Here is a 24,880-nt window from a genome sequence, read left to right as displayed (position 1 = left end):
ACAGGCCTCACATTCCAACTCTCAGGGGCTCATCTGAGGGTGCTCTCATTCTAGCAGAGGGTGTGGGGAAGCTGGCATGGAGGGGCAGGCCTGTGGTGTTTATGATTTGGCTTTGGGGAATGTCTGGTCATGGAGTCCTTTTTCTGGGATTTGAGGATGGTGGCGTGCCAGCCCCACTGATGGGTGGGGGTGGGCCTCTCGGGATGGGTAGCACCCTGTTTAGGTCCAGTGGACTGAGCTATCCCTGGGAAGCCAAGGCTGCAAAGGGCATTGAGTGTGAAAAGACCCTTTCTTGTGCAGTAATGGGATGTGAATGCTGGTTTATTATGGAGCCAAAAAGCACAGCAGATGCTTCATGCAAGGCCCCCGGCATCTGAAAAAGTTCACCACTGTACCGCATGCTCCAGGGGCAGCCGCCTCTGCCGCCCTTTGATTAATGCACGTAGTGGAGGATTTGTGCCTTCGCCTGTTTGTGGGACTTGGCAGCCATCCACTGCCTAATGTGAAAAAGGCCTATGGAAGGATCGGCCCCTTTGAAGCAGGGGGCTGGTGGTGGCTGCTGCGTGTGGCTGGGGTGTGGCCTCCAGATGCTAGAGGCCTTCACTTTCATAAATTTTCCTTACTGCCACTTGTGACTCCACACTCCCAATTACTGCCCTCTCTGGAAGTGGCCATGGCCGACTCAGGCAAACCCAGGCTGGTATTGTTCGGCTGCCCATGGGAAGACTAGAGACAATGCTGGGGCTGGCATCCCGGGGGATGGGACCCTAGAGTGACAGGAAAGAAAGAACAAAGTTCAATTCCTGCACATCCTTCAAACTCTGAACTTCAGTGGGGGTGGAGATGGAGTGCTGCAATTTCTGTTTTGCGTAGTCCTCTAACCATTTCCATTTCCGTGCATGGATGAATTTTGCTTTTCTCTTTAGGGATTCGTTGGGGAAGGGGAGAACACATTTTCATTTACCTTCTATGAGAACCCTAAGGGAGAGAGATTAGGCAAGGAAAGGAGAATGTAGAAAGGGGTAATAATGTGCCCAAGATAACACAATTGAGGTTCAACCTTGGTGTGGTGATCACTTACCTTGCTGCCCCTTCGAATAGATTATGCTGTGGGACACCTGTGTAGGCATGTTTTCTTCTCTTCTAGGGCCCAGACATGAGAAGCAACATTTAAGAAGGCATTTTCTCTCAAGTGCCAGCCCTGTACTTACTGGAGCCTGAGAGCTAGTGCCCCCTTAACATGTTGCCCTCAAGACTCCTCCTTGCATATTGCCTGGCCCAGTTCTGCCCTGCCCTCCCCACCACACCCCAAAGGCCCCAGGATTGAAGCCAGGTTCTTCTTTCTTTCTGCATTTCCCACAATGCCCGGCCCACAGGTTGCACACAGTGGATATTCTCTTGGAGTTTGTTGAGGGGACTAGAACAATTTCAAAGATGGTGTGTATCTATGTTGGGAGTAGAATTATGATGAGATGGGCTCACCAAAAAGGAGACAGTGAGTTTCTTTGGGGTAAAGATCCCTCTCTCATTTCTGGGCTGGGGGCTTTTAAAATACATATACTACCTAGTTTTGGGGCTAGCTGAGCCCTGGGCAAATTCATATCTTGACAGTCTTAGAATATTAGTACTGTGGGGACCCCATCATTTTACAAACTAAGAGTCAGGCTTACCCCAAAACGTGGCTGAATATTGGCAACATGCTGATACCTTTGGCCCCTGATGGATTACCACCTCAGACTTGGTAGATGTGAAATGTGTATATTGAAATGTGTATTTTGCTCTCTGACACAGGGTTCCTAAAACTGTGTAGGTAAGGGCACTAGGGAAATCTTTTTTTTTTTTAATTTTAATTTGGTCTCTGACCCCAGTTCCTGATACAGAGCTCCTAAGACCTTTGCAATTAATTTCCTGAATGGTAGGAGTGACAGATGCAGAGCTCCTAAATCCCTTGTAATTTACTTGGTGATAGGAGTATCTTTTGTTGTAATGAGATGATCCTTAGGGGGCTCCTGGACAGCCTCAGGATGGAGAGGGGCTCTATTGCTAGAGGAACCAACCATGTAATTAGAGGGTTGGACTTTCAGCCTCTCCCTCTAGCCTCCAAGGAGGGGAGAGGGGCTGAAAGTTGAGTTGATCACCAATGGCTGGTGTTATAATTAATCAGGTCTATGGAATGGCACCTCCACGAACCCAAAGGTCAGGTCAGGGTTTGGGGAGCTTCTGGATAGCTAAACACACAGGGGTTCTGGAAGGTGGTGTGCCTGGAGAGGGCACAGAAGCTCTGCATCCCTTCCTACACCCTCGCCCTGTGCATCTCTTCTATCTGGCTGTGCATCTGTATCCTTGGTAACAGACTTTGTAATCAACTGGGCAACTTAAGTGTTTCCCTGAGTCCTGTGAGTCACTCCAGCAAATTAACTGGATCCAAGAAGGGGGTTGTGGAAACTCTGATTTATAAACCGGTTGGTCAGAAGCACAGGCCACAACCTGGGACTGCAATTGATATCTAAAGTGGGGAGCAGTGCTATGGGACTGGGATCTGACGCTAACTCTAGTAGATAGTGTCAGAATTGAGTTAAATTTCAGGACACCCAGTTGGTGTCCGCTGGAGAACTAGTGGTTAGTGGGGAAAAGTCCCTACACGTTTTGGTGACCGAAGTATTCTGTGTTGAATGAGTGTGTGGAAGTAGGAAAAACAGTTTAGTTTTTCTTTTAGTGGTAAAGAATGTTTCTCTTCTGCTTCGGTGAAGGGTTCTGACTCTCTTGTACTTGAGATTCTTTTTAGAGACAAGAACATATGTGAAGTTCGATGTAGTATATAGGTGAAATGAGATTTCGCGAAAAAGATAAAAAAGATAAAATAAGGTGGACGGAGCAGAGGCTTCTTCCTGGTGGTGGCCCACCTCGCCCTGCCCTTTCCAGGAGCCTGCCTCAGACGCACTCACCCTTCTTGGCAGGCATCAGGGGTAGGTGTTTAGGATTACACAGGGGTTTACTTCACCAGCCTTACAATTGTTTTACAGTAAGCATGACAGTGATGAATTGAGCACAAGTTTAAGAGAAAAGTGATTGATTTTTCTGCCAAGCACCATTTTTATGTTCTTTTTTATCAGCCAGCCTCCAAAAAGGTGAGTTGTTTGATTTAGAAGCAAATGCTGGAGTAAGAATTATGGTTACTTCATGCTGTAACTCTCGGCCACTAGAGGGGGGTGGTGACCAAGCTTCCCTCTCCCTGGCCAGCTCCTGAGACCACCTTGAAAGATTTGCTGGGCTCTTCTAGAATGGGGCCCAAAGTGAAATGAGGAGTTGTCTCTAGAAGAGTGACAACTGAGCAAATGTCTGTTAATCATGGTCAATTTTTCCCTCCATGAAGCCAGTGTTTCCTACTTAAGCAAAGATAGCTTAACTTCCCAACAGAAATATTTCTAAGGGTACTGGTCATGTAGTCTCTGGCTTTGGGCTCCTTAAAGATGTGGCCCCTGGGTATAGAGAAAATAGCAAAATGGTGCACATCCCTTCCCTGTGATTGCATGGGCGAGAATTTAACTGTGGGCATGAGGATCATACTCTTCACATATGGTCTGATATATGGCCTTATCAAGGGAGAAAATATTTTAGATTCCAGACATGAGTGATAGCTGTTTAGTCACTGCTAAAAGCATACCTCTACTAAAAGTAAGTATGTGGAGCTTCTTCTAAAGCTGGCATCCATGGAAAATCCTAAGAATTGCTACTCTCTTAAAGGGGGTCTCTGTGTCCACAGATGCCTACATTATTCCACAAAAACAATCCATAACTTCAGAAGAGGGTCAGAGGCGAATGATATTTCTGGAGCTCCTGTGTGCTGCTGTGCGCATAATGCCATTCACCTCCTGGGGAAAGTTAGGAGGATTTAAAAATAAATATTTTTAGTAATTGGAGAGCATCTAAATTAGGTAAAAAGTGTTGGAATATATAAGTAGGCAATGTATATAAGGTAGGGACAGTGGGCAGGCAATCAAGTAAGAGATTCACTGTGAATCATGAACAAAAATGGTTTGGTAGGTTTTTCTCCTGTTAATTAGTTTGTTGGATTTTTGTTCTTATCAAGCCAGGAAGCAAGCAGTTGACAGGGAGGGAGGAACACAGAAGGCAGGAAGATGAAAATACGAGGCTGAGCAGGGGATTGCAGGAAGGTAACTGAAGAGTCCTTAGGAGCAGGGACACATTGACTGATTCTGTGTGGCTCCCGATGTCAGACCTGAGAGTTAACTAGAGATTATGAGGATTTGGATCCCTAGAAGAAAGAAATGTTATAACCAGCAGATCTGCTGAGCTGCCCTGCAAGGAAACCAGCCCCCTGTCCTGTGAGGTCTCAGGAAGAGGCTGCATGATTCTCTGTCAGGGACTTTTTTGCTTTGTATTGTTTTTGATATTGGGAGATTGACCACATGACTATCAAATCTAAGATCTGGTGGTTTGGAAATTCTGTGCCTCTACTCAGGCACCTCCCTTAGCCTGGAATTTCCTTTTTCTCATTCGTAATAGTCGTTTTGTCATTTGGAGTTTGGATTTTAATATCTGCACAATCCTGTTTTCTTGGAAGAGCCCATCTCTGTTAGCCTCTGTACCTTGTTTAGTGCCTGGAACAAACAGAGCTCCATGAATGCCTTCTTTTCACTGAAGAATGGGCGAACAATTTAACTTGAGTATAGGGGGATGAGGGGAGAATTTGGGAAAGCTGAACCGGAGATAACTTTTGTATCTACAACCAGAGAAACAGGCTGGCCTCCCGTTCCAGGTATCCTCCTGCCCTGTTTCCCCAGATCAAGGTTTTGAAATCCACAAGCTAATGAAAATGCCTGGACTTACTGTTCTGTCCTGGCAACCCCAGGCAGCCATAGAACCTGGAATATTCTCAACAATATTTAAGCCAGCATGGACAGTAGCCACAGGGATGCCAAACTGGGGCTGGCCCGTGAAAGCTGTGGACAGAGCAGCAGGACCTCCCTGCTGGCTGGCTCAGCAGGCTAGCCCTGCCCTTTCATTGACAGCTCAATAAAACAGCCTCACAGTTCCCAGGATTGAACTTTCTGGTGGTGTTTTTCATGTGACAGTGGTGTTTTTTGTGCCCCTTCGATGGATGGATAAGAATGAGTGTGTGAACGTGCCTGTATAGGGCTGAGGAAAAAAGCATGATATTGGATGACATTGTTTTCATAGGTATAATGTGGCATGGATGTGCCTCCCTACCTTGGCTACTACCTTTAGTTGTCTCCATGCAACTCAGATTAGGGAAATTAGGGCAGGATTTCAAGGATTAAAATGTGCGTTTTTTAATAGGCTTGTGGTAGCTAACCACACTGCTGCTCACTCAGCTAGGACTCTGTCTTATCTTCTCCCTCTCCTGTTTTCCACTGATGCCCATGCACTGATAAGCCTAAGATGCCTTCACCCACTTCTATGACCTTCCTAGATATGTGGAACAAGGAAAGCCATATGACCAAATGGTGGTTTTCTTGCTATCTTCCTTGCACTGTTGAGTTCTGCCTCGATCCTGCCATTGCTCCCAGGAAAGCTGACCTTCAGATTGACAAACATAGTCCAGCTGAAGACCCTTTGTGGTGGCAGAGAAGACAGCCAGAACGCTGGATATCTGGCTCCAAGATGGAGCTGGCACCTGCCGCTCCTGGCTTGCCCTTCTGTTCTCCAAGAAGCAGTGTGGAGGGTGCCCAATGGGTAATACATCTGTCGTTCAAAGCTGTGCCTGGGAAGCAGAGGCACTTGCCTCTGTCTGACAGGCACGGCCCTTGTGCCAGAGAAAGCAGAGGGGAAACCACTCGGATATACTGTTGCTAGGAAGCATAGATGGGTTTGATGTTTTGATTTTAGCAGTATTGGAGGTTTGCCTTTTTAATAACATGAAAAACTATTGGTTTTTCTTATATCAAATATGTGCTTTATTGAAAATGTGTGGTTAAAGCGGAATTCTCTCATCAAATCCTTTTTTTCCACCAGTCATTAAATTAAAAAAAAATTCCCCTGGAGACAGGAGAGGAGTGCAATAAGTTCAAAATGAAAATGACACCAGAAAGGTTCTTGCAGAAGCAGCTTAGTTCAGAGGTTGTTATGGCCAATAGCCCCCGTGGCCTTGGCCATATTAAGCAGTGGCCACAGAGTGGGAGCAAGGATGGAATTCATGCCCTTCAGATATCAGTGTCCAGCTGTCCAATCCTGTGGAAGCTGGGAAAAGATCATGAGGTTACTCTCTTTCACTCTTTGAGTGATTCACTGAACATTTACTGAGCTACGTGTTCACGGCACTGTGCTGGGGGGCTAGATAAGCCAGACACAGTCCTTGTCCCCCAACAAGGAAAGAGATGATGTTTCAAAGGATCTGTGCAATAAGAAAGGTATGAAGGACATGGGACCCTATAGGGAGTGGCTAACTTTTTGGGGGCCAGTTGTCAAGCACCACTGAGGAATTTGAATTAAGTCTTAAAGGACAGACATTAGATTTTTCCAGTGGAAAAGACCTGGAAGTACCTTCCAGTCAGGAATAGCCAGGTGGATGGAAGCCCAAGGGTTGATGGGACATTCTATGATTTGGTAAAAGAATGAGTGGGGAAGAAAGAAATGGAGTTAGAAAAGTAGGCTGAAGTCTAGGGTGCTAGGAACCTTGAATTTGATGCCAAGAAGTTTGAATTTTTTTTTGTAGGTACCCAATCAGAGGTGAGCTTGATCCTAATCTCAGTACACCTATAAATCCCTCGAGGAGGATAGAAATGGATTCCCTGGTGCTAATGGAGCTGCACTCTTGGCAGCACCATCTAATAGCACTTTCTTCGATGATGGTAGTGTTCTCAATCCACTCTGTCCAGTATGGGGGCCACTGGCACCTGCTGCCATTGAATATTTGAAATGTGGCTAATGATACGGACAAACTGAACTTGTAATTTTATTTAATGGTAATTAACTTAAATTCCAATGTAAATAACCACATGTGTCTAATGGTTTCTGGTGTGGAGTTTTCAGGAGGCAGTAGCTGTAGTTTTATGCGGGAGAATAGTTCTGAAGGCTTCTCTGCAGATGAGTTGTGTTTAATTGGATTTCAGGGAGGGAACTGACCACAGGTCAGTTCTGATCCCACTACTGTGCTGACTGCTGTGAAGAACAGGGTTAAAACATGCCTTCAAGGAGTCATTGAAACATGACACACAAACATCAAACAATGAGAGAAGGGAGGTAGTGGATGTGTGACAAAGTGCTGCCCAGCCTGGTGCCAGCTCCCTGGGCCCCTGCAGCAGCTCTGGGCCTTCTCTTGCCCTATTGTGGCACTGAGCAGCTGTGTTAACCACACAGAGCAAGAGTCCTGCCTGAACCTCTTGGCTGCCAGGCGAGATGCCAGGAGTGGGGCAGATGAATCAGGAAACCATTTCTAGATACATTAATTTGAAGCTCCTGTGACAGACAGTTTGCTTTAAGGGGATTGCATGGGCCTGATTCCTCTGTTATTTTGCCAATTCCGTTACAATAGAAACCCAGTCAGGCAGGCACTCTTCACCTGCAGATCTTTCCTGGAAAAGCTCAGAGTAATGCAACCTGTGTTTTCCCACTGGAGCAGTGGGCGGCTGTGTTTCCTGACCAATTCACCATCAAACAGAACATAAATGTGACAGAACAATGTCATGAGAGCAGAGGTACCAAAGCCATAAATCTCAGTCACTCCCAGAAGTGATAAAATTCTGCTACTTATTCCATAAAATGAATATAAATGTAGATTATGGGTGCATACCGATTAAGAAAAGGACAACAATCTTCCATAAACACAGAAGAACTCAACTTTACTGTGTCATAAATTAGATTTTCCTCACACTGAATTATGAAGTGTGATAAACACGAATTGAATAGTTGAATAACAATTGTTTTGTCCCTCCCTAAAATTTGAAGTGCATTTGAAGATGCTTTTATTTTTCTCTTAATAAATTCCTTTGTAACCAACAGAAGCATGCAAAATTATTCCATTATCTATTCCACCACCACATTAGTAGACCAATGAAATGCAAGTGTGAGGGCAATGCAAAGTGAATCCAGCCGAAGTCTGTATCAAGAGGCTGCCAAAGTACAGATTGGGCAGATTTTAGCTGGAGGAATGTTGAATAACTAAGACCTACAAATAGACGCTCTCATTTACTCCCATTCTTTACTTTCCCACTGTCATTCTGAAATTCTGATTTCGGTATTAATATCTTTCATGATATTCTTTTGTGTAGTATTAAAAGTAAACTGTGATGTTTCCCTTTTTAGAAAAGTGATATGTATTCACAGTGCCTGCCTGACTCTTTGGGTTTCTGTTGTAACAGAATTGGCAAAATAACAAAGGAATCAGGCCTATGTAGAAAATACAGGTAAGAAAATTAAGGAGAACCACAATCCACCACACCGAGCTGTCCGTTGGATTTGGTCGTATCTGTTTTCAGTTATTCTTGTTTTCATTGTGTGATGACACGATGTTGAAACACAGTTTTGTTATCCTTCTCTTTTTTTTTCAGTTAATCCTTCCCAAACATTTCCTCATATTTAAAAATATATTTCCAAAACGTCATTGTAATGGCTGTAGGGTATTTCATCACAGAAGTCACCTGAATTTATCTAGCTGGGCCCTTATTATGGAGAATTTGGGTCATTTCCCTTTTCTATTTCAGTTTAAATAGCATTGTGATGAAAATTCCTAGGTTTGAAGCCTATATTCACGGGCATTACTATTTCCTTAGGTGTAAAGTTTTCATCAGAGAGTAAAAACCTTTCTCTGGGCTGTGTATAAATATAGCTCAATTGCTCTCTAGAAAGCTCTAACGTAGTTACTGTGAATATGGGTTCTGAGGTCAGAAAAAAACAAGGTGTCATCCTAGGTTTGCAGTTCTGGATCTATGATCAGCTCTGTGACATTGAGTAAATTATTTAACGTCTTCAAGCTTCAGCTTCCCTATCTATTAAATGGAGCAGTGAAAATCTCTGCCTCATATCCCATTGCCATACGGACTGTAGGAGACATTCCCTGAAAAACACTCTGTGTAAGAGCTGGCAGTTTCACACCACTGCCAGTGGGGCAGGGAGACGGCTGCTGCTCCATTCTCTCACAAACTCTGTTCATTATTTTATGTAAAAGTCATCAACTTGATAAGTGAAAAACAACATTTTTGAATTTTAACCTCCGAGACAAAACACAAATTTCAAGCCTATAAAAATACATAAAACATTTTCAAGTAAAGGTCTGGCTTAGACAACCATTTTTCTCTCATATATTGTTCCCCATAGTGGCTGATCATATAAAAAGCTCAAATTTTCCTTAGTTTTACAGGAAGGCATATCATTGATTGTGTCTGTGGAGACAGAGGGGGCTGTCTGTGGGTGAGGTGGAGTATATGTACACAGCGGTTATTAAATGTGTGCTTAAAACATTTTCTCTCAACAGTCTTAATGAATTGGATTTAGCTGTCTATAATTTATCTTAAATTGTATAGGCCGGGCGCGGTGGCTCACGCTTGTAATCCCAGCACTTTGGGAGGCCGAGGCGGGCGGATCATGAGGTCAGGAGATCGAGACCATGGTGAAACCCCGTCTCTACTAAAAATACAAAAAATTAGCCGGGCGTGGTGGCGGGCGCCTGTAGTCCCAGCTACTCGGAGAGGCTGAGGCAGGAGAATGGCGTGAACCTGGGAGGCGGAGCTTGCAGTGAGCCGAGATCGCGCCACCGCACTCCAGCCTGGGTGACAGAGCGAGACTCCGTCTCAAAAAAAAAAAAAAAAAAAAAAAAAAAAAAAAAAAAAAATTGTATAAATAGCTTCATAAGACAAGTAGAAATCAAGAGAAAAGAAGGAAAGCATTCACTAACAATCCCCTTACCCCAACAAATTACATTTTATTTGTTTATTGTCCATGGAATTTTACAGAATTACAGTAGACATTCGCTCAAATCTGAGGACACATTTTCTCACACTGAGACCAGCCTTTTCCCATATATGTGCCATCATTTTACCAGGTCCATGAGATGCCGTTCCATCCAGGTCTTGGCAGTGGGAACCGTGTATACAGAAAGAGACCACCCCCATGGGCCAGGAGAGAGGGTGGGGAACAAATTCTACTGGGAAAGTGAAGTAGGAATGGAATTAGAGGTTAGAACCTGGAGCAGCCAAAAATGTCGCTGTGAAGTCCGAGCATAAATATGATGGGTGTGGGTTATTCTGAAATGAAAATTGAAACAACAAAGGGAAATGACATTGAGGGGGATTCATACATTGGCATTTAGACGCCATTTTAAGGACAAGCTTTATTTGGCTTCTCTTTGGAATTCCAGAGGCTCTACCCAGTGTAAAGACAGTACTGTGTGTTTAATGCCTGAATGCATTTGCTAGTGAAGGTGATTTCCCAAGATTTCTATGATAAAAGTGGGGAGAAGTATTAAGAAATACAACCTTGAGCTAGGCACAGTGGCTCATGCTTGTCACCCCAGCACTTTGGGAGGCCGAGGTGGGTAGATCATCTGAGGTCAGGAGTTCGAGACCAGTCTGACCAACATGGTGAAACCCTGTCTATACCAAAAATACAAAAAATTAGCCTGGCATGTTGGTGGGCACCTGTAATCCCAGCTACTTGGGGGACTGAGGCAAGAATATTGCTTGAACCCAAGAGGTGGAGGTTGTAGTGAACTGAGATCGCACCATTGCACTCCAGTCTGGGCAACAAGAGCGAAACTCCATCTCAAAAAAAAAAAAAAAAAAAGTACAACCATGATTACTACAAAGAAAGAAAGATCACTTTTTCTGTCCTGGTTATCGTGTCTTACGTATCACTCATCAAATAATCTCTCAGTCCTTGACATGGAAGGAGGCTCTTTAGGTTTTACATCTGCTCCTCTTTTGTCTCTGTTTGTTCGTATTTCCCAAAACTGTGCCCTTGAGTATTGGGCTGCAATAACTTTGTGGGTTCACTGTGGGTCTGTTGCTCCTTGAATCTGTTTTTTGCTGTTTAATCCCTGTTTAGAGCAGATAGTGTGTCGACTTCTACCCAGAGCTAGCTGACTGCTCTTGACAATCAGTTGTGCACAGGTCCCACACCACGGGAAAATGACATTATTAATGTCCAGTGGCAGTGTCATGATCAGTTTTCAAGATCGTAAGTGCAGCTTGTACTCTTGGATATTATTTTTTCTGTGTTCAGCCTTGAATAGCTTCTGTGAGGAAGGGAGTTTGCTGAACAAGGTTATGAAAAATATAAGAGTAGTTTAATTTTATTAATCTTGGAGGCCTCTTGGATAAATGTTAACTGGAAACTGTTAGGCAGTAAATTTGCTGAAAGAAGAAGATGAGATTGTTGTGTGGTATAATAAAAAGGACACTACTTTCAAAGCTGGGACATATAATTTAATTTGCTCTTTTCCACTTAAAAGTGCTGACTTTGGGCCCATGTATTTATTTGTAAAACGACCCCTTTATTTATGGAACAAAAAACTGTATTACGCCTTGTTTACTATCCAGTGACAGGCTCTGTGTGAAAGCATTTTGTAAACTGTAATATTATAAACTAATGTAAGGCCATTATTATGTCTTTGTGGTCAACATGTTTAAAAATTTGTTAGTTTGCATTTCTGTTCAATTTATGTCCTGGTCCATCATTTCCATATTTCAGCTGCAAAGACCTTGATTCAATCCTGTTCATCTTGCAGTCTAATTAGAGGCCTGAAATGTTTGCTTTACATTCTAAAGAATGAAGATTCAGTGTTCCTTAAAAGACTAAGGTTCTAAGATATTACAGAATCGAATTCTAATTGTCTGTCTTCAGAAAGCCATGGGATTTTGTGTTTTCATCAAGTTGGTTACTATTTTTGGAAATATTGCAGTAAAGTCTCTTAGTTTTATATCAGTGCTCGTCACAAGATGGCGATGGTATTCCAGTAGGGTAGCCATTAGGCATTTTGGACTATTTATATCTAAGTTAATTAAAATTAAAGCAAATTAGAAACTCGGTTCCTCCATTGTGGTCCACATTCCAGGTGCTCAGTAGCCAAATACGGAGAGTGGCTTTGCACAGTGGAGATGATAGAACATGTCTATCCTTATAGCAAGTTCTGTTGGATAATCTTGCTCTAGAGGAAAGGAAATCTAATATCACACTGTTCAGAGGTATCCGGCACTTAAGTTCCATGCAGAATTTTGCCAATTTAGATTTCCAATCTAAAATAGCAAATTTTAATGGGCCAATCAGGTTTCCCCATCTACAACCCTTTCTGAAGTTATATTTAGGGTGTTTATGGTTTGATATTTTTAAATGTTTCTATCTCTCTGTTGGGTCCTATAGGTCCTGTGTGACAGACATGTGTGAATGTCCAGTCCATAAAAACTGTTACTGCGAGTCATTTTTGGCATATACCCGGGCCTGCCAGAGAGAAGGCATCAAAGTCCACTGGGAGCCTCAGCAGAACTGTGCAGGTAAGAAAGTCCTGGTGGATCTACCCATCAGAAGTTTACTGCAATGCCCAAGATGGCAATGAAGGAGACTTGTGGATGCTGACATGAGTGGCCACGTTCCCCCTTGCTAGAGGAAAATCCTTTCCAGTAGCCCATCTGGATTGCTACTTGATAAAACACAGGGACTTCCCACTGGGCAAGGTAGACAGCACTTAAGATAAATGCTTTGTGACAAGCATATTTAAGCAATTTAAAGATTTCCACTGTTGCAAAATCCTCTTGACCTCAAACTACCAGCTGGATATACTTAGCTCATGGACGGTTATAGCTGTGGCTTAGGTTATATGTGAAGCAAAGGAGATTCGGGACAATTACAGTCATTTAAGGTCTTCAGGATAAGCAAGATACTTTTTTTTAGAGATTATTATACAAAGCCTAGTAGAATTTTTTTCCCCTCTGAGAGATTTCTATAATAGTTGTTGCCTCAGGCAAGTTAATTAGCTTATTTGATATCTGTAAAATGGACTTCTTTATTCATCCAAGAAATATTTGTTGCAAAGTGGCTAGGTACTTGGCATTGTGCTGACACTGGGTACTTTCATGAGTATAAGAGATGAAGCCCCAGTCATTGACGCAGTGGCAGCCTAGTGGGAGAAACAGACAAAAACATAACTCTACAATAAAAACTTAGAAATTAGAGTAAGTATGAGGAAGGAAACAAACAGGGCAGAGTGATAGAAAGCCATTGGAGAGGGCCGAGATAGGATGAAGAGGGAGGCTTCTCTGCAGATGATATTTCAGCCTAGCCCTGAAGGAGGGAAGGGAGTGAGGGCAAGCATTCTATGCAGAGGAAACATGTTTGATGGCATAAAGTAGGAGAAAAATTATTAGCATGCCCTCAAAGTAGAGAGGAGCCAGTGTGGTTTGAGCCTGAGGTGGGCTAGGGGAAGAGGGGCGCAAGAGGAAGGTAGAGTAGGAGCAGGAGCTGAATCACGCAGGACTTGGCAGGGCTTTGAAAGAAGTCTAGCTTTTATTCCAAGAGAAGTGGAAGCCTCTGATAGCTTTTAAGCAAGCCTCTTTCTGCTTTCCAAAGATGACCCTGGATACTAGATAGAGAATAAATTGGAAGGGGACAAGATTGAAACCAGGGTCCTAGGCAGGAAGCTATTGTGATAGTCCTGGTGAAAAACTGATGGTGGCTTGAATTAAGATGGTGACAGTGCATGTGGAGATGAAGGGAGAGTCTAGATTTTAGAAATTTGCAATTTTACAATAATACCTGCTATCTAGTTACAAACATTAGTGATATATGCTTGAACCATCTCAAAGAGTGTCCAACTCATAGAATATGCTCAGTCAAGGGTAGCTGCTGTTGTTATTTAGATTTGAAGGAGAAATGACGAATTGTTGTCACCTAGTTCAAGGATTGGCAAATTCTTGTTTTTAAAAGGCCAGATTTACATGAAATAAAGAGACTGGGATTTTCAGCATGCTACCCTAGTCTTAATAGCCTTAGCTCACATCTCAGAAAAGAAGGCCATCCATGCCATTGCTGACTCCACATTGTCTACATTGGTTGAAGATAAGAGTGGTCACTTGGTTAAAAGAAGCATCAAGAATTGCCTTGAAGCTGTGATTGCAGTGTACAGACATTGCGTTCACTTAGACCTGTGAGTTATAACCTGGCTGGACATCAGAATCACACTGGGAGCTTAAAAGATAAACCAGGAACCTAAGCCTGTGCCCTATGCCCTGATGTCTTTCTTCAGTTGGCCTTGTGTACCTTTTAAAGCTCCCTAGGTGATTCTGACCTGCAGCCAGTGTTGAAACCCCTGAGTTAGTTTGTGTGTTTACTTGGGTGGCTGTGGGGAGGTAGGATGATGGATTTTTGGGGGTTGCTGAAGCTTCCTCAGCTGCCCCTTGGTGCAGTCACTAGTCTGTGTTTTTTGAAAAACACCAGAGCCCTTTCACCTTCCTCTGACCTCCATTTTGGTTGCGCCCCCTCCTCTGCAAACCCAAGTCCAATCTTTATATCAGAGTTCACCTTCCACAGCAAGTGTGCCACTCTATCAATGCTGCCCTTCTCAGAGAAGTATTGATTCGATAAAAATAATTCACTTAAGGTGTGGCTGAGGCTGCTAAAAGGTGAGGCAAATGGCCTACCTCTAACCTAATGCATCAGTGCTGGGTAGAATATGTGAGGGTGAGGTTTTTGAGGAACTGGGTCCTTCCAGCCATCTTGAATACTCCTAGCTCCCTTTATTTTGAATCCCTTTCCCTTCAATTTACTGGAAAAATGAATAAAATAAATGGAGTCAAGCTTGATCCAGCCATCCATCTTGGTATAATGCAGGGCTCAGCAGAATTCTATTAATGTGATTAGCTGTGGTAGTGCTGTTGTTGGGATCGTATTAGATACAGGATATATGATCCTTCCCTTCCTGGCCCAGAGCTATACTTAGCACCATTTTAGTGCACACGTTGTGTTTGAGGACTACACATTTCACGTCAGCATCTTCATTTCAGGGACTGAGTCTCTGGAGCTAAAATTACTTTTCTAATGGAAAAGGAATATGGCTCCTGAAAGATTCCATTTACCTCTTCTTAGTGGAGCCATCTGGGTGAAGTATAACTCCATCAAATGAAGTTCAGTGGGAGGGGAACGTTTTAGACACAGACATTCTCTTTCTCTCACATACACACACACACACACATACACACACCCACACACACACATTATGAACTTCCACAGACTGACAGTTGGTACATGAAGAAATAAATTTACACAGATCTGTAGCATCTCTCAGTAGATTCAGTTCAGTTTCATGTAGAATATTGAACACTATAAAAGCCCTCTTTACTTGTTTTTAGCTCCCAGGTCCTTTGACTCATGATGGCACTTGAGGCCACATAAGACAAAAAGGAGAAATCTTCTAGAGCAGAAAGTTTGGAAGTTGAACATATAAGAAGTCAGCCAGGTGAGAAACTCTAAGTGAACCAGTGACATTTTAAAGTCCAGCCTGGATTTTAACACTGTCATGACTATAGACACAATATGTGCCTGCTACCTATGGCACAAAGGACTAATGGGACCCTAATTTAGCATGAGAATTACTAAATAAAATGTAATATGCTAAGGGCTATAGTGAAAGTATATAAAAGTTTAATAATAATCATTTATATTACTATTCACCCTTTTTAAGCACTTCCTTTCCCCCAAGGACTATATTAGCATTTTATATTTTATTTTGATAATGCCCATAATACTTTATATGGCAACATTATATTACCCACATTTTACTCAGAAGATCATTGAGACTTAAAATAGATAAGTAATTTGCTGAAAGTCGCAGAGCTAGGAAGCAAGGAAGCTGGGAGTTGAACCCAGGTCAACTTGCATTGTTGCCCCGTCCTTAATCATTATGAGAACACAGAGACCCAAGAGCACTGTGGAAAAAAAGGAATGCATATTTATGTGCTTATATTAGTGTCAACTAATTTATCCAAATATGTATCTAAATCTTAGTCACCTTAGTGCCTTTCCAATTTCTATTTGTTTGTTCCCTATCACTGGTGGTTGTTACTTGGTACCTTCTGACTCTAAATTTGTTGTGATTTTGTCTGCTGTATCTTACATTGTCATCCTTAGCAGAATGTCTGCCACCTGCCTATAACTGATACTAATTGTCACTGCACATTCAGTAATACATTTTATACATGGAAAAGGTGCTGGAAACGTGGGCGTTTTTGTCTTTCTGTAGCATAATGGATGGTTTGCTGGGCTATGCGAACAGTTTTCTCCCTCCTTGTTTGGCTCTGCAAACCCCAGATGGTTCTAGCTCCTTCCCTGCAGCAATTCTGCCCTAATTATATGCAATGAGTTATTTCTTGACTGACTGGATGCCTCCTGTAAAAGTTCAAGAGATAAAGTCAGGTACTGTGACCTTCAGCACCCCATAGGGGGATGTGGAGATGGTTGAGTTCCAGAAGGCACAGAGCCATGCTGATTGAATGTATTGATAAAGCCGGCACATAATGTTTTTATGTTTCACCTGTAGCAGTTTTAATGCCCCTTTGAGAATAAATGCACTCTAACCCTAACCACTTTGGCAGATCCCTGGTTTTTTTTGTTTGTTTTTTGAGATGGAGTTTTGCTCTTGTTGCCCAGGCTGGAGTGCAATGGCGCAATCTCGGCTCACTGTAACCTCCGCCTCCCAGGTTCAAGCAATTCTCCTTCCTCAGCCTCCCTAGTAGCTGGGATTACAGGCATGTGCCACCATGCCCGGCTAATTTTGTATTTTTAGTAGAGACAGGGTTTCTCCATGTTGGTCAGGCTGGTCTTGAACTCCCGACCTCAGGTGATCCGCCTGCCTCAGCCTCCTAAAGTGCTAGGATTATAGGCATGAGCCACCGCGCCCGGCCATGTTGTTTTTTAACTATTTAACAAAATAGATCCTTTTAAAGTACATGTGTGCCCATCAAATCACACTTATGTTTTAAGAAACGATCTTATGCCTTTTACAAGTTTGAAAAAACAACTGAATTCACAGAGGGTAAATGAGGGCTCAGGTCAATGTTAGTATTCTAGGATAATCTAAAAGCTGTGCTGAATCGAAGCCAAATCTGATGATGTCACTCCACAGCTTAAAACCCTTCCAAGGCTTCCGTTCGCCAAGGCTTGTGGGGTCATTTGTGGTCTCTGACCCTGGCTTACTTCTCTGCCTCTATCTCCTACCACCTGCCCTCCTCAAGGTCCATGTCTCTAACCCACCAAACCAAGGATACACCCTTCCCTGATTAAGCCACAGTGCCTTGCTGTTGCCTGCACCCCTACCTTTGTTCCTGCTGTTCTATGTGTCTGGGAAGCTCTCCCTGTCATTGTCTGTCTAACAAGTTTGCTCACTTGATACTTACACAGGATCCATTCTCTCAAGTCTTCCTTGATCTCTACTCAACTCTCAGTGATGAACTAATGTCTTTCTCTCTTACTCTTCCACTGTACTTTGTTATTGTCTGATGTGATACATCTTATATAATGTTAAGAATCTATTTACACATCAGCTTTACCTATTTGGTTGTAAGCCCAACCTCCTGTAACTGCAGGACAAAAATGATATCTGATCACATTTTATTTCCCAGGCTTAAGAGATTACCTGGCACATAGATACTCAGCAGATGTTTATTGATTTAATTTGAATTGAATTAGAGATGGTATTTATAGGATGAAGGATCATATGAGAGAGAGATCTTTTTTTTTCTGTAGTAGTTTTCATTTCCTGCAGTCTACTTTTGACTTGTAGACTGTGAGGGACATAACAGTCCTTCATAGTAGAAAGGTAAGATGCCTTAGAAGAAGTTGAAAGGTAGACTAGAAGAAAGAATTGAGAGGTCAGAGAGAGGAAAAGACATGGGAGACTTCATAGCTGTAGAATAGTCAGGGAAACACAAAGAATGTGATGGGAAAGAAGAAATGCTGCTGAGAAGTTTTTATACCACCAGGAATCCTTGCAAGACTTAAAGGGGAGCAAAGCCTCTAGAGGGCAAGGTGAGTTGAAAGAGGGCAAGGTGAGTTCTGAAAGCAGCGGAGTGGAAAATGAACTCAAGACTGGCCATATGAAATCCACACTAGGAAAAGGAATGATGGATTGAATAACATTAATATGAAATCCTCATCCAGGAGGCATGCATTGAGCTGCTCCCCCATGCCAGTCCCTGTACCAGAACCTTTGGTTACAGAAGATAAGGATCCTGCCCTCAAGAGCCCAGGCCTCAGTGATACACTCTCTTCAACTGCGGGTGCTTGTCACAGTGACCCCCAGAAACTTTAAAATCAACAGCTGCACAGGCACCACTGCAGATTGAGAGCAAAAACCTTTAGGGGTGGGCTGAGAAATAAATATTTTTTAAAAGCACGTCAGGGGACTCTTACGAATATCTCTGATTATGAACTATAGCTGTACTGTAATTAGGGGATTAAGGCAAATAAGCAAATAACTATAACGTTAAAAGTACTATGGGTTGCAGAGGAGAGCAGGCATCTTGGGGGGATATCCAGAAACCCGTTTGAAGTGGGGGACATCTGAATTAAGATAAAACTGATTAGACTGGGAAAAGAATCAGAACTAATGGTAATAGATTTCAGAGGTATCTAACTGGAAGTCAGAGATAAAACTGTAGTAATTGAGGAAGAGAGAGAGAGAAGAGAAAACAATGTCGCGGGGAGGTTCCAAGAGGTAATGTGAACATTAGTGCCAGGAAGTGGGTAAAGAAACCCAAGAGAGAGAGAGAAGGTGTTCTCCAGAAGTCAGCAGAAGAACCAGGAGAGTTCACTGTCATAAGATAAAATGGACAAAAAGACCAAATATTTTGCAGAGTGGTCTTGGGAAAATGGGAGTTGCCAAGATGTTAGTGGATATGGACATTAGTGAAAACTTTGGAGGGAACTGCTTCAGTCAAGGGGTGGGTGAGGAAGATGAGCTATCAACATTAATGAATTGCAGAAGACTAGGCTAAAATGACTGTAAATTCTTCCACAAAGTCTGGAGGTGAAAGGAAGGAGAAAATAAATCTGATAGTTTAGGGAATATTTGTTGTTGTTGTTGTTGTTGTTGTTGTTAAATAAATAGGGAGAAGATTAATGTGCTATGACAAAGAGTAGGGCAAGATCTGAAAGAGATGGGGCAGAAAAGAAGAATGGCAAATCCAGGATGGGTGCAAATGACAAGAGGCAGTGAGGGGTAAGTTAAGGGTACTCCAGCAGATGACCTACTTCCAACACTGAAAGAGGGTGAGTGCTCTGGGATCGGGAAGTGCTCCAGTAGGGCTTGAGGTAGAAGAGGATGGGAAATAGTAGGACCTAATTCTACTTTGGAAATAGTTTTCTTCTCAATTGGTAAAAAGGAATGAGTCTCTGAGTGACTGAAGCATGAATGTAGGGTTTGTTTGCAGGATCAAATCTCCATCTTGGCCGCTCATTAGAATTGCCAGTGTGGGGCAGGGTCGGAAGGAAAGGGGGAGTGTTTTGTTTTGTTTTCTTAAATTACTGATATCCTGATCCCACCTTGAGGGGTTCTAATGTAATTGATCTGGGATGAAGTCTGGGCATCAGGAAGTTCCTCAGGTGATCCTAAGTTCCATTTGTGACCACCATTAGTCTACTGAAGCATAACAACACATGAATACAATTACTCTGTGTAAATATGATATTGAGCTTGGATGTTTCCAAATCATTAAGCAAATGCAATGTATAGGGTATTCTGTTAGTTCACTGAGAAGAGAAAAAAAGAGGACTTTGAAAGGATCAGTGAAAAGTCAAAAAATTATCAGAGAAGCCTAAATTGAGAGACTTAAAGGAAGGGTTATGTCAGTCCACCCACTCACTCATCCATGTATCCATCCACTCAATCTCCCAATAGTCCTCTGAGTATTAAATGTTAAACACCATACTCCTGCAGAAGGTAAAGAAACAGAACAGTGTTCCCCTCTAGTAGCCTATATTTGAGTTGGTGTGTGTATGTAGAGAGAGAGAGAGAAAGAGTATGAGAGGATGAAACTGATGACTATAATTTCATGTTGTAAATACAGTGATGGGATAAGCAGCAGCTGCTCTTCTTATCAGTCAAGGAACATCCATCCCATCCACACAGAAGAGGTGGAAATTCAGTTGAAAAGGTTGGGAACTCAGTTGAGAAGAGTGGAAGATGGGGTGAATGGTGGTGACATTCACCAAGCTAGATAATGGCACCAGATCAAGGCACTGGAGTCCACCATGCATGAGGGAGCCCATTGATGTCATCTGTAGAGAAGAGCAAGGGCACAGATCACAGAACAGGGTAAAAAGGGGGTAGAGGACAGATCCTGAGATGCAAATGGAAAATTCCAATCCCCTCTCTTTTGTGGTTATGTCTGTTTCATAACAGCTTTATTTAGCAAGTATTTATTGCTGGCTTCCATATCTAATGCTCACCAAGTGCCAGGAAATGTGTGTGCTAAAGATGTAGTGAGGGACCACACAAAACTCCGCCCTCAGGGAGCTTGCATTTTAGTGTTGGAAGACAGAGTAAATATGATATGATGTCAGGTAGTAGTATGTGTAAAGAAGAAATAAATAGGGAAAAGAGGTAGTGAATATGAAAATGTTATTTTGAATAGGAAGTTACCTTTGAGAAGGCACCTCAGAAAGCTGAGAGTGAGCCAGGTGTAGGAATCAATAAGGCATAGATTATATGGGATGTTTCAATATAAGTGACTAGTAATTAGCTGCTACTAACTCATCCCTCTGCTGGTGTATCAGACAGCAGCCATGTCATTTACCTCTATCCCCAAAGCATCTTGTACAGGGACTTTGTTCAGAGCAGGTGTTTACTAAGAGTCAGTGGTTTAGTTAACAGTTGAGGCAGGGATAAATAAATAATGCACCAGTGCTTACTATGAATCTATACAGAAAAATGTTCATTATAGAGTCAAGTAGTTTAAAGTTGGTTTTATTTAGATGTTTTGTTTCATACAACTCGGTTTTTGAATAGTAAGAGCTGATAAGAAGTTGTTGATTACTCCCTGGATAGAATGTGCTCTCATTTGTTTCTAACCAGTGCAATGGATATTTGAGAAGCCTTCATAGAATTTATTTTACGGTGCTTATTAACTTTCTTTTACTTAAATATGATCAAAGATCAACATTTTGTGGCAACTCTAAATGCATAACTTGAAAGACTCAAAGTGAGGCCCGTTTGCTGGCAAACCAGTTCTATCTTTAAATTTTACAATTACACGATTCCTCACCAGGTATTATTCTGCAAACAGCATAAACAATAGAGGCATTGAAGCTGAGAATGTCTTCCATTGTTATTACTTTTGTTTAAAGGAACTTTAAATGAAGATTGAATTGTTATTGGTGTTCTTGGAGGGTCCCTGATCTAAATTCCTACTTGTGTCAACATTCCTGTTCTTGAGGAATGAGGGGCGGCCCCTTCGATGGTCACTGGATGTAACTCAGATGGAAAAGGCTGTGTGTCACAAAACTTCCAGAATGTTTGCATTATTTTTTTCTGACAAGTCTAGTCATGAATTTTCAGGATCTCTCAGAATTTTGTCAAAATCACTTTGCCTCTAAGTCAATAAAGATAGTAAATTGGCTGTGACGTGGCAACATCATCATTTTTATATTGTTTGACCCAGCCAGCTGCTGTCCTCCCTGCAGTCACACATCTGACTTTTCTCTATTTGACTTACCCCAGTCTTGCTCCAACATGCCTTAAATTTATTAATTTAACACACGATTACATTGATTAAAATATATCACACATTCCCAATATCCTTGGTAGGTTTTTTCTCTGTGGGTAATTTCATATATTTGAATATTGATGTAGTTGCACAAAATATTCCTATTCATCACAGCTCAATAGCTGAAAGGACTATTTGCAGCAGATGTTTTATACTATTTAGTTATTTGTACAACAACTAAATAGCCTTAAAGATTTTCCTACAGCCTTACACATTTATAGTTTTTCTTATCTAAGAATAAGATAAATTCTTGTTCAGATTTACCTGCGTTTGTTTTTATAGATGTAGCTGATTCCCAGAGTGTTTGAGGAATGTTGGGTGTTTGTCACTCTCTTGTTAAAATGCAAATCTGATCCTGAGCTGTGGAAACGTCTATGCAGTGTCGTGAGCCTGCAAGAATGGCATCTGGCTGAGGGTGAATTAATGGGGCCTTTCTCCATGTTATGCCTTTGTCTCCGTCTCTTTTTCAGCCACCCAATGTAAGCATGGTGCTGTGTACGATACCTGTGGCCCGGGATGTATCAAGACCTGTGACAACTGGAATGAAATTGGTCCGTGCAACAAGCCGTGTGTTGCCGGGTGCCACTGTCCAGCAAACTTGGTCCTTCACAAGGGAAGGTGCATCAAGCCAGTCCTTTGTCCCCAGCGGTGACCTTTGTTTCGATACTTAAGACTTTGAAATCTGGTGACTTTGACAGTGAAGCGGAAGAGCCAATGAAGGACTGCAGTATTTGTGTGCCTGATTCTGTAAACACACACACACAGAGTATATATGTGTATATATATAGATATATTCAAAAACATTTCATCATTTATATAAACTATAGGGGGATTATTATATGTATATTTTTTGCTATAAGACATGTATTGTTTCTAGGATCCTAACCTGTAAACCATTGAACATGTTGTATAAATACACCAGGTGTTTTTAATTTAATAAACTGGCATGCAGATACATTGGATAGTGTTAACATCACATACATTTGTCATTTTTAAGGAAGTTTTCTAAGAACCCTCAATTGCTTGCCTGTATTAATTTTAGTTTTGAGTCAGGATTTGTAATGGACTGGGAAATGTGTTTCTCCGAAGAAGGGCACATTTATCTAGGGGCATTTCAGGTTTCCAAAGAAATAAATGTATGCCTGGGAAAGACAGCAGGAGGTTGGTGACCGGCCCTAATGGTGCATGAAAAGCGAGCGACAGGCTGTTAGAATGTATTAGGTCATGGGCTGATATTATTTCCAAAATTGATTGGCTGGTTGCCAAGAAATATATATTTGTCACTAGGGCATAACCAAAGAATCAAGTGATTTCTTGCCATCCTTGCGTAGTCTGCAAGTCTTCTAATCATCTATGTGTATATGATGGATGTGACCATTTATATGTCATGTGTTGAGATTAAAGGGTATCTGGATGACATGTTAATTTTATTGAGCATGAGAAAGTATTTGAAGAAACTCTTGCACAGCATATGATGAAATTTTGATTTCTCTGAATCTCAGAGTAATTTAAGATGGGCAAATCCAATGAGTTGATGTAACCCATCTACATTTTGTGCCCATTTCATCTATAGAATGAAAGGCTTTAGTTATTTCTAGAGGAGTCCCACCCAACACTATTTGGCGACTGTTAATATGTTATAATTATTAGACAGTGGAAAAGCCTTTATTGACTAATTGATTTAACTTCAGTCCAAAGAACAGTCTCTATACTTGCTCTCATTTACTGATAGGCTGCTACTAGTTACTATTTGATTGTCTTGACTTTCGTCTTCAGCTGAATTGGTGAAAACATCAACAAAAACAAAACCCACTGTGTCTTAAAATAAAATGTTCTGCATTGTAGTCAATAAAGGGCTTAAGATGTAAAACAATGCATTTTCTCTCTCAAGATGTCCTGTGTTATACTTTATAATTAGTTGTATCAACTTCAGATTCATTAAATTTTAACAGCTTTATTTAGTTATAATTTTTGTATCTTACAACAGTATATATAAAGACTATTATTAATAGACAAAAGCAAACCCACGTTTTTGACAAGCCAGCATGTTGCCAACGCTTGTCAAAGACATTTATGTTTCTTTTACATTCATGACAGCTAAAGTATTAACTTGGAATTTTTTTTTTTTTGACTGGAAAATCCCTAGTTGTTTGAGTTAACTGAATAAAGTGCAGGGTGTAATAGTGACTGGCTGGAGACACTGGGCCTTTGGTTTGTTTTCATTGCTGTGTTTGGATACCAATCACCCTCGTATCTGCAGCCTGAGGTAGTCAGGTCATTGTTTCAGTGCTGCCCTTGGAAAGAAGACTTTGACTTAGGTGCTTTGAGATCTAAGTGTGGTTTGTGACTTTATCCCCATTATTTAAGCATTTGGGGGTCTCACTTTTGCTTATCTGTAACACAAAGAGGCCATGTAGTATAGTGAGCAGGGTTGAGAATCGGGAAAACTAGACCCCTGCCACTAACAGGCTAGGAGACTTTGGGCAGTAATGGGAGGCACTAAGGGCTTGCAAACACTTTCCTACTTGTAATCTCATTGATTCCCCGCTCTGCCCTGACAGGAAGGGTAGGGAAAATCAGTTGACGTTGCCTGGTGGTTCCTACCTTCTGTAAAATGAACAGATTCCTTAAGATTAGCTTTAAATCCCTTTTCAGTTCACTGTAGGTTCTCTTCTGTGAAAGAGGGCAGCATAAGGGAAATGATGCAGAAGGGAGAATTGTGAATGGTTATTTATGGCTCATGATTCATCCAAGGACTGAGTTACTTACCCCATGAGGCTAACCGGCCCCTTTCCCAACACTTAATCATGGCAGCCAGGGTGGGTGAATGATGAAAGCTCTTCTGCATGAGCCAGTTTCATCATTTGGGGTGGGTTGATTACAAGTTTGTGTGGCATTCCTTTATCTGGGGATTAGCTTAATCTCTGTACATTTTTCTCATTTCTAATTGAAGAAGAAAGGGAGGGCAGAGAGGACAGAAAATTATTTGGGTTTACTAATTCAAAAGGCATCTCTGATGGGAGAGGGTGAGGAAATCAGCTGAATGGTTGGCCTGCATATTCTTTTTTAGGCCACAGGCTACAGCTGAGCAATGGCTTAGTCTAATGATTGGGCACAATGAGGATTTACCAAGTGCTTCAATGAGAGCAGTC

General features: G+C 42.0%; 1 protein-coding gene across 4 annotated transcripts in view; it reads left to right on the top strand.

Annotated features, from left to right (window-relative positions):
• BMPER (BMP binding endothelial regulator) overlaps nt 1-23,915 on the top strand; it is a 244,931-nt gene extending 221,016 nt beyond the window's left edge. For all 4 annotated transcript variants that reach the window (XM_063609694.1, XM_055293453.2, XM_055293454.2 and 1 more), the window contains 2 exons: nt 12,337-12,467; nt 22,199-23,915. In XM_063609694.1, the coding sequence (XP_063465764.1) occupies nt 12,337-12,467; nt 22,199-22,380 (313 nt within the window). In that variant the 3' untranslated portion in view covers nt 22,381-23,915. The remainder of the gene's footprint in view (nt 1-12,336; nt 12,468-22,198) is intronic.
• Nucleotides 23,916-24,880: the final 965 nt, after the last annotated feature.

This window comes from Symphalangus syndactylus, chromosome 9 (assembly GCF_028878055.3).
Source record: "Symphalangus syndactylus isolate Jambi chromosome 9, NHGRI_mSymSyn1-v2.1_pri, whole genome shotgun sequence".
NCBI lineage: Eukaryota > Metazoa > Chordata > Mammalia > Primates > Hylobatidae > Symphalangus > Symphalangus syndactylus.
This window is presented reverse-complemented; position numbering and strand designations above follow the sequence as displayed.